This window comes from Salminus brasiliensis, chromosome 1 (genome assembly GCF_030463535.1).
Source record: "Salminus brasiliensis chromosome 1, fSalBra1.hap2, whole genome shotgun sequence".
Lineage (NCBI taxonomy): Eukaryota > Metazoa > Chordata > Actinopteri > Characiformes > Bryconidae > Salminus > Salminus brasiliensis.
In genome coordinates, this window is record NC_132878.1 from 96,530,131 (window position 1) to 96,545,768 (window position 15,638).

Here is a 15,638-nt window from a genome sequence, read left to right on the forward strand (position 1 = left end):
GGAAGACACGGTTATATAAGCTGCACACAGACTACTTTTCATTGTGTCAGTGTTGTCCCATGAAAAGAAATAAATATCTGCAGAAATGTGAGGGGTGTACTCACTTTTGTGATACACTGTGTGTGTATATATATATATATATATATAGCTTGTGAACCCATGTGGACATGCTTTTCTGCTCGATAAAACTCTGATATTAGAATAAACACTGATAATAACACTCCTACAGAAAGTGGTGGAGGTTCTCCATCACTGTGTTCCTCATTAGAACATATCCAAAGTTCTCCTCTCTCATGGAGTCTAGTGTTATTGAGAGTTCTCCTCAGATCAACACCTGGTTTGGTGGTAAATCAGGGCTTAATGATGGTAAATCAGGTGAGCTGCTGCTGCTGCTGCTGCTGCTGCTGATGGAGTTGAATACATCCTCCACGCTGTGCTGGCTGGACTGGGGGGCGTCCAGGAGAACCCTGGAGGAACCGAGCTCTGTTCTTCAGACTAGCTCACCGACAAGATCTCACTACTTTCTTTCTTCAGAATGAGAAGCTCTTGTTTCTCCTTTTTACTGGATTCATGTTCAGCTGCTTTATCTGATCTGATGAGATCTGGAGCTTCTGCAGTAAACGGGGTTCAGAATGATGGGATTAGATTAGTTTACACAGCGTGAAAAAAAGCTCAACAGGCATTTTGAGACAGAGCCTCATTGGTAAACTCAAATATTCCAATTTAAGGCCGACACACTTCAGGAATGGTTCAACGATGCTGATTTTAATTAAGATATATTTACAATATTTAGGCAGAAGGAATCAACTCATTAGACTGTGAAGGATTCTGGAGTGCTGATTCGCCAACATTAAGTGTCATAAGTAACGTGAGTACACAGCATAGCGATTCTGCGCTTCGTCTCCAGGCTGGACTAGCCCTGTAGAAAGAAAAGGAATGCTAACTATGAACGACTGCTAGTACGTAGGTCTTTGCTTTCGGAGCTGAAGGCCAAATTCCCCTTGTTTTTAACCATAATCATATTCCCGCTCAGGTGTAGAACACTGTAGCCTGTAGAGGGTGGTGTAATTGCCGAACGACGAGCCACAATGCAGACCGCATTACACAGCGAAATTGGGAATTCTCCATCCGGCTCACTTTAACTTCCCTGGAATCCGTTTAATCTGTCTCTAGAAACCCAGCCATCACTCTGCTTGAAGGGGAACTCCACCACTTTTTCTAAGTTTCTGCATTAGTGCAAACAAAGTCACGTATGCTAAGTTTAGTGTGAAATGGTTCATTCTAGAGAAACATACACTACATGTCCAAATGTTTGTGGACACCCCTTCTAATGAAAGCATTCAGCTGCTTTAAGTGGCACCTGTTGCTGATACAGATGTGCAAATGCGAGTACTGAACCTACTGGCACCATGCTGCCTAATGCCAGGTGTGGTCTAGAGGGGTATATAAAGCCCCCCCGCAGTAAGGAAGAATGGGGTTATCTGGAATGATGGATGGTGGAGCTCCATCCAGTACTTTTGGGGTGAGTTGGGGATGATGAGGTGGGGTGTCGATTATCCACCATTCTGACCTCACTCACTTACGCTTTTGTTGCTGAATACAATCAAATCCCCCACAGTAATCTAGTAGAAAGCCTTCTTCGTCTTCTTGGACAGAAGAGACGTTTACTCCAACAAAAGTAGCATGAACTCTTCAAACGTTCTTCAATAAATGAATAAGGTGTCCCAATACTTTTGCCCATATAGCGTACCTACTCTGATTTCTTCCCAGTTCCAGGGATCTGTAGGAACCAGAGGTTTGGCCTCACTTACATGCATCTCTCCACCCTATGATGCATTTTAGGATAAAACCAAAGCAAGCGATCAGACATCAGGCAGCGTAGTTGCCATCATAGTTGTCAGACGTCTGGTTTCTTCACATTTGTAAACAGACTTGGTGCGTTTCTCAATTTAACCAAGCAGAAATTTGGAGAAATCAGTGTCAGAGTCCAACTTCAGATTTTTATGTCTTTAGGCATCCTTTCCTAACATAGAGACATACGTGGTGTGCAGATGTCCATGTGGGAAGGACCACTTAACAGTCTCCGGGTAAGGAGTGCATGCAGGGAGGCCGCTGTCAGGAAACGCAGCCTGGATCAAGAAGGGCAGTGCTGGAAAAGTGCAGACTAACACAGACGGACTGACGGATGGACGGACAGACGCACAGTGATGTGGTCCCATAGGCACAGGGACTACTTTGAGAAGAGGTTTCAGAGCAGCCAGAACTGCTCTTTTACATAGTTTTACAGATCTGCCTTGTGTTTTCCAGGGTTACAGCGCAGTACAGAGTGACTTCTCTGCTCCAACACAGATGGTCCAACCAATCAAAGCAGAGATGATAAGATGACGAGCAAGAAAAGCACTAAAACGGCAGAGCTGCGGACCTCCAAAACCGCGAGGACCAATTTCGCAGACCAGGATCAAGCATAATAATCTAGAACAGACCATTTGCACTGCAGTTTAGTCCAAGACTAAGCGTAATCCAGGTCAGGAAACTGGCTCCGAGTGTACGACACTAAGCCAAGAAGGTCAGAGACAGAGGGTGCCTGAAAGGACTAGTGTTTGGAAATAGTGTTCTTTTTTTATTTTTTTTATTTTTTTATGTCTTGTTGAGCGTCCAGAGGGGATCCAGTGCACTGAGTGGGTCATCCCCCTGTGGAGGGCCCTGAAGGCCCTGGCCCTCTTGCGGCTGGAGGAAGCTTTGCTTGCTGATGCGCTGTTTGCCGCGGCAGGCGCTGTCCAGCGTGAAGGCTTCGGGTGTCAGCGACGCCAGCAGGTCCAAAGACGACGAGGCAGGTGGGACTGCTGCTTCAGGTGCAGGATGGTGATGGTTGGAGACTGGGGACTCCTGCGTGGTTCCTTCAAACCCGTTGCCATGGCGTATCGCGGGAGGCGAAGGGGAGCGTGTCTTACCCGGAGAAGAGGAGCAGGACAAAGGGGGACTTAGTGAAGCAGGAGCAGCATCGGTGGGACAGGGATCCTGGGCTGGCTGCACTGGTACAGTTGGAGGCTCTGCTTCTGTAGGAGCAGCAGTTGTGGTCGGGTCCTGGCTGGGCTCCTGCTCAGACTCGATGCTAGGGGGTCGGATACTGAGCTTAGCGATGGTCGCTTGAATGGAGCTGATGGGCATGTCGCCTCCCAGAACAATATCTTGAGCCTCTTGTCGTGGGTACTGCTGCAGAGACACATCAAGGGGTGGTTGTTAACCAGGTCAGGGAACACATCAAATCAATCCAAAATCATAACAAGGTTTCTAGGTTCTAACACATCTCATTTGGCTCACGAAAGGCCTCATAGTTAGATAAGCACCCCCTAGTCGCAGTAACTTCAGGCTCCTGCAGATGGCATAGAACAAGGACAAGGACTTGTCTGGGGAGCTTATTCAGAAGAAATACAGTGTCCAAAGTGACCCACCTTCACTACTGTATTGTTTGTGGTCTTCTGGATTGGAGAGGTAATGATCCCACGGCGCTGAAGGACCTGCTCTGCATGTTTCAGGACTGCTTCATAGCAGAACTTAAGGTGGAGCTGTATGAATCAGAAAGACCACAGCAGATTAGGACATTTTAAGTAGGGCTGGGCGATATGGTAAGAATAATGTATCACAATATTTAATTATGATACACTCTCCCATGTTTAATACAGTGAGTTTTATTAAAATATGCTGCACTTTATCCAGTTAACACAAACTAATTAGACTGTTTGTAATGAAACATGCAGCTGATCAGTGTTATTTACACGTCGCTGCTTACACGCGATCACTCAGGTTTGTGGACGGTGGAGCAGATGGATGCTAGTGTTTCAGGGAGCGCCCGTGTCTGTGTTACCTTCTGGCTCTCTCCTTTTAATGAGGCTGTTATAGTCAGACCTGCCGGAGTCATCCGAAACACTATGATACTGATCAACATTCTCTGATCTCTATAAATCCAATCAGAACTAACCCTCTCTTTTTACCTTCTCCAAGTAAATGGCCTCCCGGCCCGACCTGCTGGAAGATTGCCTGCTGAGGCCCCCTCTACCTCTACCCTCTACCAGTTGCCACCTACCAGTCCGACTATCAGGCCCCCCACCTACCACCACCCGTGCCAGACCAGCAGCACACCCTCCTACCACTGCTACCTGTTTGATGACCATGTTAAAACCTAAATGGACTCTAAATGTGACTATCTACCACTATTAATATCAATATCACCACTATTAACCATCTGTTGTATGTGGTTTGGTCATTTTTATCAAAAATTTATAAATAGTTTTGATCAGAGGAGGACGGGTCGGGTCCCCCTTGTGAGTCTTGGTTCCTCCCGAGGTTTCTTCCTCCAGCTCTGAGGGAGGTTCTCCTTGACACTGTCGCAGTTGGCTGCTCACTGGGGGTCTTTGATCCTTCATGTCTTCTTATGTTATTTCTTTTTTTCTTTTGTCTTTACTAATTACTAATTATGTAAAGCTGCTTTGTGACGATAACAGTTGTAAAAATCTTTTTAATAAAATAAATTTGACTTTTTGACTATTTAAGCAGCGATTATATCCTCAATGTGCTTAAAATAGCATACTGTGTATCACGATAAGATCCCAGCTCTAATTTTAAGGGCTTTTCCAATTCAGATTAACCTTAATCCAGTGCTAAGCTCTGGATTGGAAAAATGATGCTTGATGGTCTAGTGTGTACGAACCTTCTCCTGTAGCATATTCTTTCTTTGTTGCCTCATCTTCCTCACCAGCTGGGAAAGGTCTGGTATGCCATTTCCAGCCTCCAGCTCCTGCAGCGCAGCATACAGCAAACAGAAGGCACCGGTCCGGCCAACACCAGAGCTGACAACGACCAAGACAAAGACAACAACAGGTAAAGCTTCTGATATGGAGCGAACCATGATGTAAGTCGAGAGGTAAACACTCTGCGGGAAACACACCTGCAATGTACGACTACAGGCATGTGTAGCGGGCGCTGAAGAAGGTAATGTCCATGGACTTCCTGAATGAAGCGAATAAGGTTACTCTTACTCTCTGGCAGGCCCCTGTTTGGAGGGAAAAAGGCAAATGCCTGTTCAGACAGCACAGCACAGCACTTTAAGGACATCACTGTACATTTCAATGAGTAAGTGTGAATTCTGAATGGTCTCAGGAAAGATGGGTAAACGAGAGACAGGTTAAGAATGTGCATGATCAGTCTGGTGATGATCTTCCTCACAGTTCAGGCCACGAGGTGAACTGCAGATGGATGACCGTTCGCTTTAGACTCTGGTCTCGATACTGCAATCCAATCATGCGCTCCACATGGGTGGGTGTATTCTTCTGGGTAGTCAAAGTGAGGGTAATTGGACCTTGGGCAACCTGCTGTCCTCTTTCAGATGGGAAATAGCGCAGGACTTTTTGCTATGAGACAAAAGACAGGAGGACTCTGTTAAACGGGATTCAAAGGAATGATTTAGGTCGCGGCTAAAATGGGTGATGGCTGATTGGTCCCTTTGGGTCTGCTGGCCTTACCTTTTCAAGTTCCTGCTCTGACACAAGCATTACAATCAGCGACACTTTCTGTTCATAGACCATGAGCCAGAAATCAGCAGCAGTTCCAGTGAGGGGGGCCTGCGTAGCAATAAGACGAGGGCAGTATGGCGAAAGATCTTCTATGAAGCTGGCATTGATGTAGTCGTCTTTGCCTGAGCGTAGAACGACGCGATTGCGGTCATAAGGCATGACGTCCTGATGGCGGTTTTTCATGGTGTAGCAGCGTGCAATGGCGATGGAGAGCTGTCGAGAATCCTTTTCCTGCTGATCCTGCAGTTCCTTCCACCGAGCATCAAGTTCCGACAAACCTCCCTCTCCTGACGGGCGCTCCAGAGACTGCACGGTTGATCGAAACCTTTCAAGCTCTGCACAAAGCTGAGAGACTCTCTCCGGGGCCTGGTACGGGTCGCCCTGAATGATTTTCACTCCCTCAGCTTTCTTCCGATGCTGCTCGTCCTGAGGGTCAGCCTTGGTGGGCAGTAAGACATTGGCAGTGTCTTTGCTACCTCCATGTTGGCTCTCAGGGCTCGAAGAGAGAAGATCGTCTGTACTGGAGTTCTGGCGCTGGAATAGGGAGTCAGATGGTGGCAATGGTGCAGATGAGGGTAGGGGTGTTGTGGCAGTCTGGGGTATTGGTGCACCACCAACAGGCGTGAGAGCAGGAGAGGGCCTCTGAGGCACCATACCTAGTGAGGAAGGGCCTGGTGATGGAGAAGGCGATGGTGCGGGTGAAGGCAGAATGTTGTTTTGCGGAGCTCCTGGTGCACCTGAAGATGGAGGGATCATACCCTGAGGAAGAGACTGGGGTCCAGCTGGTACAATTGGTCCCTGATGCTGCATGGGGCCTGTGGGAATGGTTCCACCATGTGGCGGCGCGTAAGATGTAGGTGCCCCTGGTGGAAGCTGTGGAGGGAGAGCCTGGGACTGCTGGGGGACTATAGGAACACTCCCCGGATAACCCAAAGATGTGGACTGAGGGGGGATAGGTTGCTGGGGCAAACAGACTGGGTGCTGGGGCACCTGAGGACGTGGTCCTGGAGGTGCTTGTGAGTGGAGAGGGTGCTGTGGAGGAAGAGCCTTGGTATGTACGGGCAGTTGTGGGGACAGAGAGGCAGGAGGTAACGGAGGCTGGACAGGGACAGAAACCCTTGGCGTGTTTGCAGGAAATCCTGGCTGGTAACTAGGGTGCATTTGAGGATGAGGGGGGTGTGGTAACGGCTGGGATACAGCAGGCATCGGTGGATGGGAGGGATGCCTAAACGGCTGGGAAGCAGTTGACATTGGTGGATGAGAGGGGTGTGGTAACGGCTGGGAAACGGTGGGCATTTGAGGATGAGAAGGGCGCAACACCGGTTGGGAAGCTGCGGGCATTTGCTGATGCGACGGTGGAGACATCTGTGTGGATGGCGGCAGCATCTGTGGTTGGGGTGGTGGAGGCATTTGCATGTGGGCTGCAGGGGGGATCTGCTGTGAGGAAAGGGGCATTTGCGGAGGGGGAAGAGGATGTGCTTGCTGACTGACTGGGGGCATATAGGGCTGGGAATGTGGTAAATGTGACATGGAGACTGGAGGCATTTGCTGAGAGGATGGTGGCATTTGTGGATGCAAGGTATTATGGGGCAGATGGGTCTGAGCAATGGCCTGAACATGGGCATTAATAGGCTGGTTGCCAGGGACAAACGAAACAGGTGGGTACGCCTGCTGAGGCTGTTGCAGGGGAGTTGGCGTCGGGTGTACGTTGAATGGAAGTTGCTGTCCAGGTTGTCTTGGTTGAGCCACAGGATGAGGGTACTGCGGCTGGGGCCCAGTCAGAGGCATGTGATGCTGAGGTGGCACAGGCTGGAAAAATGGTTGTGGCTGGCTCTGTCCACGCACTTGTGGAAATTGTTGCTGAGGCTGGGTCTGTGGTTGAGGGGCGTGGACTGCATGACGTGGTTGGCTCACAGGAACACCGGGCTGCTGCATGTACCGAGGCTGGGGAGCAGTCGGAGCAGGCGGTGTATACACAGCAGGGGTGGGCACAGGATGGCCAGGCGTGGGTGCAGGCATAGCTGGCTGGCCTGGTGCTGGAGTGTAGCTAGGAATAGGGGTTTGCACACTATCCACAGTGGTGGTAGATGGTCGAATGTGAGTGGGTGCCCCAGGCATAGCAGGCTGGGAGTGTACAGATGGAGGACCATACCCAGGCACTGAGGGATGCTGCTGGGAAACCTGAGGGTTAGGCATCTGTGGAACCTGTGGCTGCAGGGGTCCTGGCGGCAAACTGTGGTTGAAGCCCTGGGTTGGGGGAAGTGCAAAACGGGAGATTCGTGCAAGAAGTTCGGGAGGTGGTAGGTTGGGAGGAAATCGGGGTGGTGCATATGCTGTCCTGGGCCAGTGTAGTGTGGAGCTAGGTGTGGCCCCAGGGTGAAAAGCCTCTGGCATCACAGGAAGTCCAGCTGATTGAAGAGCAAGCTCAGGAGGCAAGCTGCGGAGCTCTTCTGGCAAATCTCCACCTAGTGCAAGTATGGCAGCATTCAGTTTGGCTATTTCGGGGTCTTCCAGGCTGGAGGGATCCATATCTGGACCTTTTTTTGGAGCGGGCTTTGGGGCCGTGGGCCTTTGAGGAGCCTTCTTCTGAAGCTCTCTGTTGCAAGTTGGAAAAAAGATGGAAGAAAAACAATGAAGGTTACACAGTGGATAATACACCACATGGACAAAAGTATTGAGACACCTGCTCTTTCACTGTTTCTTCTGAAATCAAGGGAGTCTATTCAGCTTTTGTTGGAGTAACTGTCTCTACTGTCCAGAAAAGTCGTCTTTCTACGAGATTTTGCTGTGAGGATTTGATTGCATTCAGCAACAAGACCATTAATAAGGTCAGGCTGTTGGATGACTACCACCCCACCTCACCCCAACTTCCCAACTCACCCGAAAAGTGCTCTAGCCCACGTCTGGCATTAGGCATGGTGCCAAATGGTTCATGTGTATCTGCTCAGGAGAGTCCTATTCTATTGCCTGTACTTTTCTATGGGGACTAGACAAGCTGTGAGTGTGCATTTGCACATCTGTGTCAGCAATGGGTGCAACTTAAAGTAGCTGAAAGCATTCATTAGAAGGAGTGTCCACAAACATTTAAACAGTGTTTACAGTATACTTTCAGTTTTTGATATAAAGTATTAGGGGGATATAATGAGGGGACCATGCTGCTTCTTACTTCTCCATTATGGCTTGTCGCTCCTCTTCTCTGGTTTTACACATGGTCTTAGCCTTTTCCAACAGGCGAGAAGCTTTGCCCTCCAAGTCTTCATAGAACTCTTTTCCCTCCTGAGATTTCTTCATCAGGTCTTCATAAGCTTCATAGGAGGCAACAAGCATCTGGACTGTATTATTCCATCTGCAGAGTGAAGAATGACTGAATGAGTCGAATGCAATAATTAAAAATCTAGATAAAACACAAAAATATCTACATTTCTCAAAGCCATAACCGTAACTCTTACTTGTGTTCTGTCTCGGCCAGGCCCTTGCGTACAGTGGCATACTGGACATTTGCCTCAGTGAGTGCCTTCAGGATGTTCTCCTGTGCAGCTAGATTCTGATCGATGTACACCTTCACTTGTTCATACTTCTTCAGCTGTTCCTCAAATAACCTCTGAGGAGGGAGAACCATATATTCAGATAATAAATAACCCCCTGATGCACAACTACCAGCAATTCTATGAAGAGAAATTGAATCTTTCAGTGGTGAATCAACATTAAAACCTCTCACAACATTTGGCTGGAGAAAAGAACCACACCGTTCTACAGCCCTGTACCTTCATATCAGCCCGCTCAGTGGTAACCAGAACAGAAGTGATGTCATCCTGCTGGATGAGGTCCCTCAGTTGCTTCTCGAGAGAGCTGCGCTGGTCTTTCATCTCCTGGACTTTACCCAAAATCCTTTTCATGCACTGGAGACCTGCCACTTCATCTGGGGAGAAAAAAAAAAGTTCTTAGCCACTGACATTATTGATTGTTGTAAGAACTGATTACAACTGGAACAGATATTTGCCCTAAAACAGAACAAACTAATTAGTATGAAATTAGCCCCAAATCCCAAGTGATGTCTTTTAATATCAATAAATAATTCGAAATAATGAATAATTCATATTAATCTTAGTAGTGATCGCTCACCAGATATAAAAAATAGGTTATATTTAAGTAATACAGCTTAATCTCCAGGTTTTCTGAGTAGTTTGCCTAATTTTCTTTTACTGAATAGCACCCTAGATGGAGGTGACAACCCTTGAACCTCAAACACTGCTGGTTCTCCTTCAAAAGAACATCCAGCAGAACTAAAATATAGCTGTTAAACGGACCAATTCCAAAACTGTTACATCACAGTCTTGACTTATTTTATTAAGGCCAAGGGAGTTCAGCTTGGGAACGCATCTAAAAATATGTACAATGTTCTTGTTATATTGCTAAAAACAAAGCTATGCTAGGTGGCTACTGTGAGGTCAAGGTGAGTTAAATCAGCCAATCAGAACAGTGCATAATTCTTTTTCCCCACAAGCCTACCACAAATGGAAAAAAAGGAAAATCTGAGTCAGTTTAATTCAGAAGTATAATTACAGGGTGGTAAATAGGCTTGTTAAACTGCATCTGAGCATTTTTCACCCCAAGCTATACTAGAATTCCTGGGTGAAATGCACCTATTACCACACACCTTCACTCAGTTGTGGTCTGGGTAGTGCCTCTCGCAGTGTGTCCAGTGGTCCACCGAGCAAGCGCAGGTTGCTGATGTGCAAATTCATGGCACGGTGAAGCTCTGTGTTGGTAAAGCTGGCTTTCTCGTGGGCCTCCAGGTATTTCTCCAGATCCCTGCGGAGTTCAGCCAGGGCTGCCGGCTGGGCCGGAACAACCTGCTTCCCTGCAACCTCCTCCAGCCTCCGCTCACCTGCCTCGTCCTCATCCAGAACTGACCGAATCTCCTTCAGGGAGGCTTCCACATCCGTAAACACGCCTGACAGTACTGAGGAGTGGTGAAGAGGTGGAGAAAATGAAGGTTTGATTGGTGTGAGGGGGAAACTGTGGGTTAGCACAGTTTTTCTAAGTGTAAAATGTACTATACTTTTCTCCTAACCTGAGCACTAGCTGCTATACTTTTCTTCTAATCTGAGCACTAGCTGCTATACTTTTCTTCTAATCTGAGCACTAGCTGCTATACTTTTCTCCTAACCTGAGCACTAGCTGCTATACTTTTCTTCTAATCTGAGCACTAGCTGCTATACTTTTCTCCTAACCTGAGCACCAGCTGCTATACTTTTCTTCTAATCTGAGCACTCGCTGCTATACTTTTCGCTCAACCCGATCACTAGCTGCTATACTTTTCTCCTAACCTGAGCACTAGCTGCTATACTTTTCTCCTAACCTGAGCACCAGCTGCTATACTTTTCTTCTAATCTGAGCACTCGCTGCTATACTTTTCGCTCAACCCGATCACTAGCTGCTATACTTTTCTCCTAACCTGAGCACTAGCTGCTATACTTTTCTCTTAACCTGAGCACCAGCGGCTATACTTTTCTCTTAACCTGAGCACTAGCTGCTATACTTTTCTTCTAATCTGAGCACTAGCTGCTATACTTTTCTCTTAACCTGAGCACTAGCTGCTATACTTCTCCTAACCTGAGCACTAGCTGCTATACTTTTCTCCTACCCTGAGCACTAGCTGCTATACTTCTCCTAACCTGAGCACTAGCTGCTATACTTTTCTTCTAATCTGAGCACTAGCTGCTATACTTTTCTCCTAACCTGAGCACTAGCTGCTATACTTTTCTCTTAACTTGAGCACTAGCTGCAATACTTTTTTCTTAACCTGAGCACCAGCTGCTATACTTTTCTCTTAACCTGAGCACTAGCTGCAATACTTTTCTCTTAACCTGAGCACCAGCTGCTATACTTTTCTCTTAACCTGAGCACTAGCTGCTATACTTCTCCTAACCTGAGCACTAGCTGCTATACTTTTCTCCTACCCTGAGCACTAGCTGCTATACTTCTCCTAACCTGAGCACTAGCTGCTATACTTTTCTTCTAATCTGAGCACTAGCTGCTATACTTTTCTTCTAATCTGAGCACTAGCTGCTATACTTTTCTCTTAACCTGAGCACTAGCTGCAATACTTTTCTCTTAACCTGAGCACCAGCTGCTATACTTTTCTCTTAACTTGAGCACTAGCTGCAATACTTTTCTCTTAACCTGAGCACTAGCTGCTATTATCTTCTCTCTACCTGAGCACTAGCTGCTATGCTCATTACTGCACTCTACATCTTGTTTACACGTGTGATACTGTTTACAACACCGGACTCGTCTGCCTCAGCATACACACCTGAACCTACTGTACTTTTACATTTACATGCAAAACACCCAGTTGTAAGTGTTGGACTACATCTTTATTTCTTATATTAGTATAATAAATTACTTGACTATGATCACCCAGCCACATGTGCTTTGTCTATTGTCCTTGCACTGTTGTATTGTGTCCTAACTGTTCTGCACCAGAGACTTAACAGTGCCTAAAAGTGTTTGTACTGTTGAACCATGCATTAGTATAATGACAAAGTGTAACTGAATTATGTGAACATGTGAAATGTGAATATGCATGTGAAAAGATGTGTGAAAATGTTTGGGCACCTCATCACCTCAATGGGCACCTGACCAAATTATGTCATTCTCGATTTTCCTAACTAATCCCAACCCATAATGTAAAACTTGACCTGCCGAACTGCTGAGTATCACTTATTTGTTATATCAAACAAATGTTTGGGGTTCCCAAACATTTGCATAAAATTATACTCGCAGTACTATACAAATAAAATAATATTATCTGTTAATCTGGGCATATTTAGTTCCACTACTACAAAACCGCTTTCTCACACCAGTTCTGCTGAATTATCCCCAGAAAAATTCACTTTATATGAAACTCAATCACATGAAAGTCTGGTCCAGTATAAGTAAGAGTAACCCACCAGTGTGAAAACACTACCCTACACCTACCCTGCATGGATTGTATGAGGCTCTTCACTGTGTCTGGCCGTACACTCAGAGCAGCACACTTCTCCATCAGCACTGAGGGGATGTTGTTATACAGGTCCATGTTGTCCACAGAGTTTGGGTCCAGATTTAGAGAGTCCATGAACTGCCTGAGAAAACATCAGAACCTTAACATAACCTTAATTAAACAAACTTTTAATTTGGGGTTATAGCTTTGTTCTCAAAATAATAATAATAATAATAATAATAATAATACTGATAATAATTTTATTACCAAATTTAACCCACAGCTATCCTGCTCAGACATTGGTACTCACTCTAAAGTTTCATTCTTGCCGTCTATTTTTGTCATGACGTCCCTCAGCAGTTTGGCCTTTTCTTCACTGCGGATATTAAAAGGAGGATAAATGTTAATTAAATAGGTAATTCAGTAAATTATGAATTAACTAACAATTATAATTAATAGCTATAAATGCCTCACAAAAAAACACACTGACTATCATTAAGTGCTGGGGCTTTAATCAGAGTACAATACACTGACCTGTAGAGAGAGGAGGCCTCGTGAGCAGCCATAGGCACCAGCTTACAGAAGATGTCAGGTCCAGTAACACTTGGGTCTGTGGGGTTCACAGGTAAGGCTTTGACGAGCGGGGCACCTGGGTTAAAGCCAAAAAGCAGCAGAGTGTGTTTTACTTTAATGAACACCTTCAACTACAATCCACTATAAGTCTAAATGCTTGTAGACGCCCCTTCTAATGAATGCAGCCGGTCTTGTCTTTCCTTGTACTGTCAATAGAATAGGACTCCCTAAAGCAGATCAACATGAACCTATGGGCACCATGCTGCCTAATGCCAGGCGTGGGCTAGAGGGGTATAAAGCCCCCCTGCATTTAGAAGCTGTGGAGCATCACTTGGATTATGGATGGTGGAGCCCCATCCAGTACTTTTGGGATGAGTTGGAGATGAGGTATGGTGGTGATCATCATCCAGCATCCTGACCTCACTAATGCTCTTGTTGTTGCTGAATACAGTCAAATCCTCACAGCAATGCTCCTCCTTCCTCCTCCAAAATCTACTAGAAGGCTCTTTTCTGGACAGTAGAGACAGATACTCCAACAAAAGCAGGACAAGCTCTTTGTAATATCCTTGATTTCAGAAGAAACAATAAATGGTGTCCCAATATTTTTGTCCACATAGCGTACATGAAATCAAACGTTTCCAGAAAGGGTTCACAGTCATTAAACCCCTCATCTGAAAACTTGCATATGCAGAAAAAAGCATGGTTATTAAATGAATGAATGATTATATATATATATATATATATATATATATATATATATATATATATATATATATATATATATATATATATATAAAAGTAAAAAAGTATACAAATAGCTGAATCAGCCAACTCTGAGGAAACCAGCATAATCTTAACATAAAAATAGTTCCAGGACTCCCAGCTGTTAGCTAGTCTAGTACAGGGCACAGCAAGTCCTGAGAGCAAGTCGCGATGACTACACACCTTTGACCGAGGGCAGCGTCTCCAGAGTCGGCACGACCTCGTGGTAAATGAAGTCGTTGTCTTTCTTAGCAGAATTAAACCTGAAAGCAGAAGCAGCAAACATGTGTTTCTACAGAGCTCTCATGAAGAGTGCAAACTGTCAGGACAGCGTGATCGTATCTAGCATTTACATACTTTCCTCCGATAACGTCCATAGTGAACCGCAGGGCTTCTTGTACGCTGTCTGGCTGGCCCTTAGCCAACTTGATGGCCTCGTTCAGTTTGTCTAGTGAGCTCTGAAGATAGGCAAGCTGGGGAGGAACAGAGAACGGTGACGTTAAAATGGCATCTTCCAGAGTAGAAACCTTCAGGCTATGGACCAACAGTACGATGATCAGCACTGAGCCTGGAGGTCATCTTAAGGTTTGGCAACTCAATGATAAGCTAAGGGGGCTCCGGAGGTTTAGGTGAAGATGGGAACGAGTGACGAAAGCAGGACGTTTACCCTCTCTCCGTACTTCTGCTGCTCCTCAGCCTGTTTGCCCATGTGCAGCTGTGGAGCGAGAGTGAGAAAGAGGAGGTCAGGTAGGGCCAACAATAACCATTATCTAATTCATCTAAAACCTTGTATCTCCAATTTTGCTGATTTTCATGTTAATGTGAATTTGGCCGTTGTTCTTTATAGTGTAGCGCAATTTCATGATCAACGGACCAATAGAAATGCTTCAAAATTGAATACAATCTTTTTACACTGACTTGAGGTTATGAGGTTTTTGCAGGTGGGCAACAAATTAAGCCCACCACAAACGCACCACTGCGTCAAATTAAAAAATTCTTCTATGATTCTATTAATATCCATATAACACAGTGCAGAAATCCGGTTCAGAGTTTTCCTGAATTTGTAGACTCCGCCCTTTTTGTTGCATCTTATTGCCAGATCGCACGTGACTCACATCCGGAGTTATGAGTCAAGATAAACGGGTCAAGATACTCGTTTCTGCCTCTCACTGCGTCTAACTGGTGGATTTGTGTGTCCGTCATCTGCCTCTCATCTGTAGTTGGTGGATTCGTGCAACGGTTTTGTGTAAAACCGAGCAATAGACACTCAGAAACACTTGCTGTTTATATACTAATATATACATACTATTAGTATATAGGGTGTGTAGGGTGTAAGAAAATATTGATATACCTTAATGTCTCGATATTCTGTTTGCGATATTGTATCGATTCTCAAAAACAAAAAAAAAACAACAAAAAAAAACAGTACAGATTTTTAATTAATCGCAGCAGTCACCCAACCACAAGGGGGCAGACGTTAGGCGCTTCCACATCAACGTAAGCAAGTACCGCACCACATTAGCATTAGCAAACCTAACTGCGTTAGTGTGACCGCCAATGGCCCAATCCAAACGCATTAGGTTGGCTCCCGCGGTGTACAGAGCTGGGCTCATTTTGGCTTTCACAACAAAGAAGGCACAAATGTGCCACTCCAAAATCAAATATTCGGGGAACACAAGGAATGTGAGAGCACACTTAGCGAGACACCATTCTGATGTAAAGTAAAACAGAACAGCGAACCACTG

General features: G+C 45.8%; 1 protein-coding gene across 1 annotated transcript in view; it reads right to left on the reverse strand.

Annotated features, from left to right (window-relative positions):
• Positions 1–744: 744 nt before the first annotated feature.
• The window catches only part of ptpn23a (protein tyrosine phosphatase, non-receptor type 23, a), a 28,494-nt gene continuing 13,600 nt past the window's right edge, over positions 745–15,638 (reverse strand). Inside the window, exons 9-24 of the mRNA XM_072692506.1 lie at positions 14,561–14,608; positions 14,251–14,366; positions 14,077–14,156; positions 13,093–13,207; positions 12,869–12,934; positions 12,555–12,700; positions 10,228–10,533; positions 9,335–9,489; positions 9,020–9,171; positions 8,737–8,916; positions 5,520–8,166; positions 5,224–5,408; positions 4,946–5,050; positions 4,709–4,847; positions 3,453–3,566; positions 745–3,213 (exon numbers count right to left, since the gene is read on the reverse strand). Coding sequence (XP_072548607.1) covers positions 2,638–3,213; positions 3,453–3,566; positions 4,709–4,847; positions 4,946–5,050; positions 5,224–5,408; positions 5,520–8,166; positions 8,737–8,916; positions 9,020–9,171; positions 9,335–9,489; positions 10,228–10,533; positions 12,555–12,700; positions 12,869–12,934; positions 13,093–13,207; positions 14,077–14,156; positions 14,251–14,366; positions 14,561–14,608 — 5,130 coding nt within the window. The 3' untranslated portion in view covers positions 745–2,637. The remainder of the gene's footprint in view (positions 3,214–3,452; positions 3,567–4,708; positions 4,848–4,945; positions 5,051–5,223; positions 5,409–5,519; positions 8,167–8,736; positions 8,917–9,019; positions 9,172–9,334; positions 9,490–10,227; positions 10,534–12,554; positions 12,701–12,868; positions 12,935–13,092; positions 13,208–14,076; positions 14,157–14,250; positions 14,367–14,560; positions 14,609–15,638) is intronic.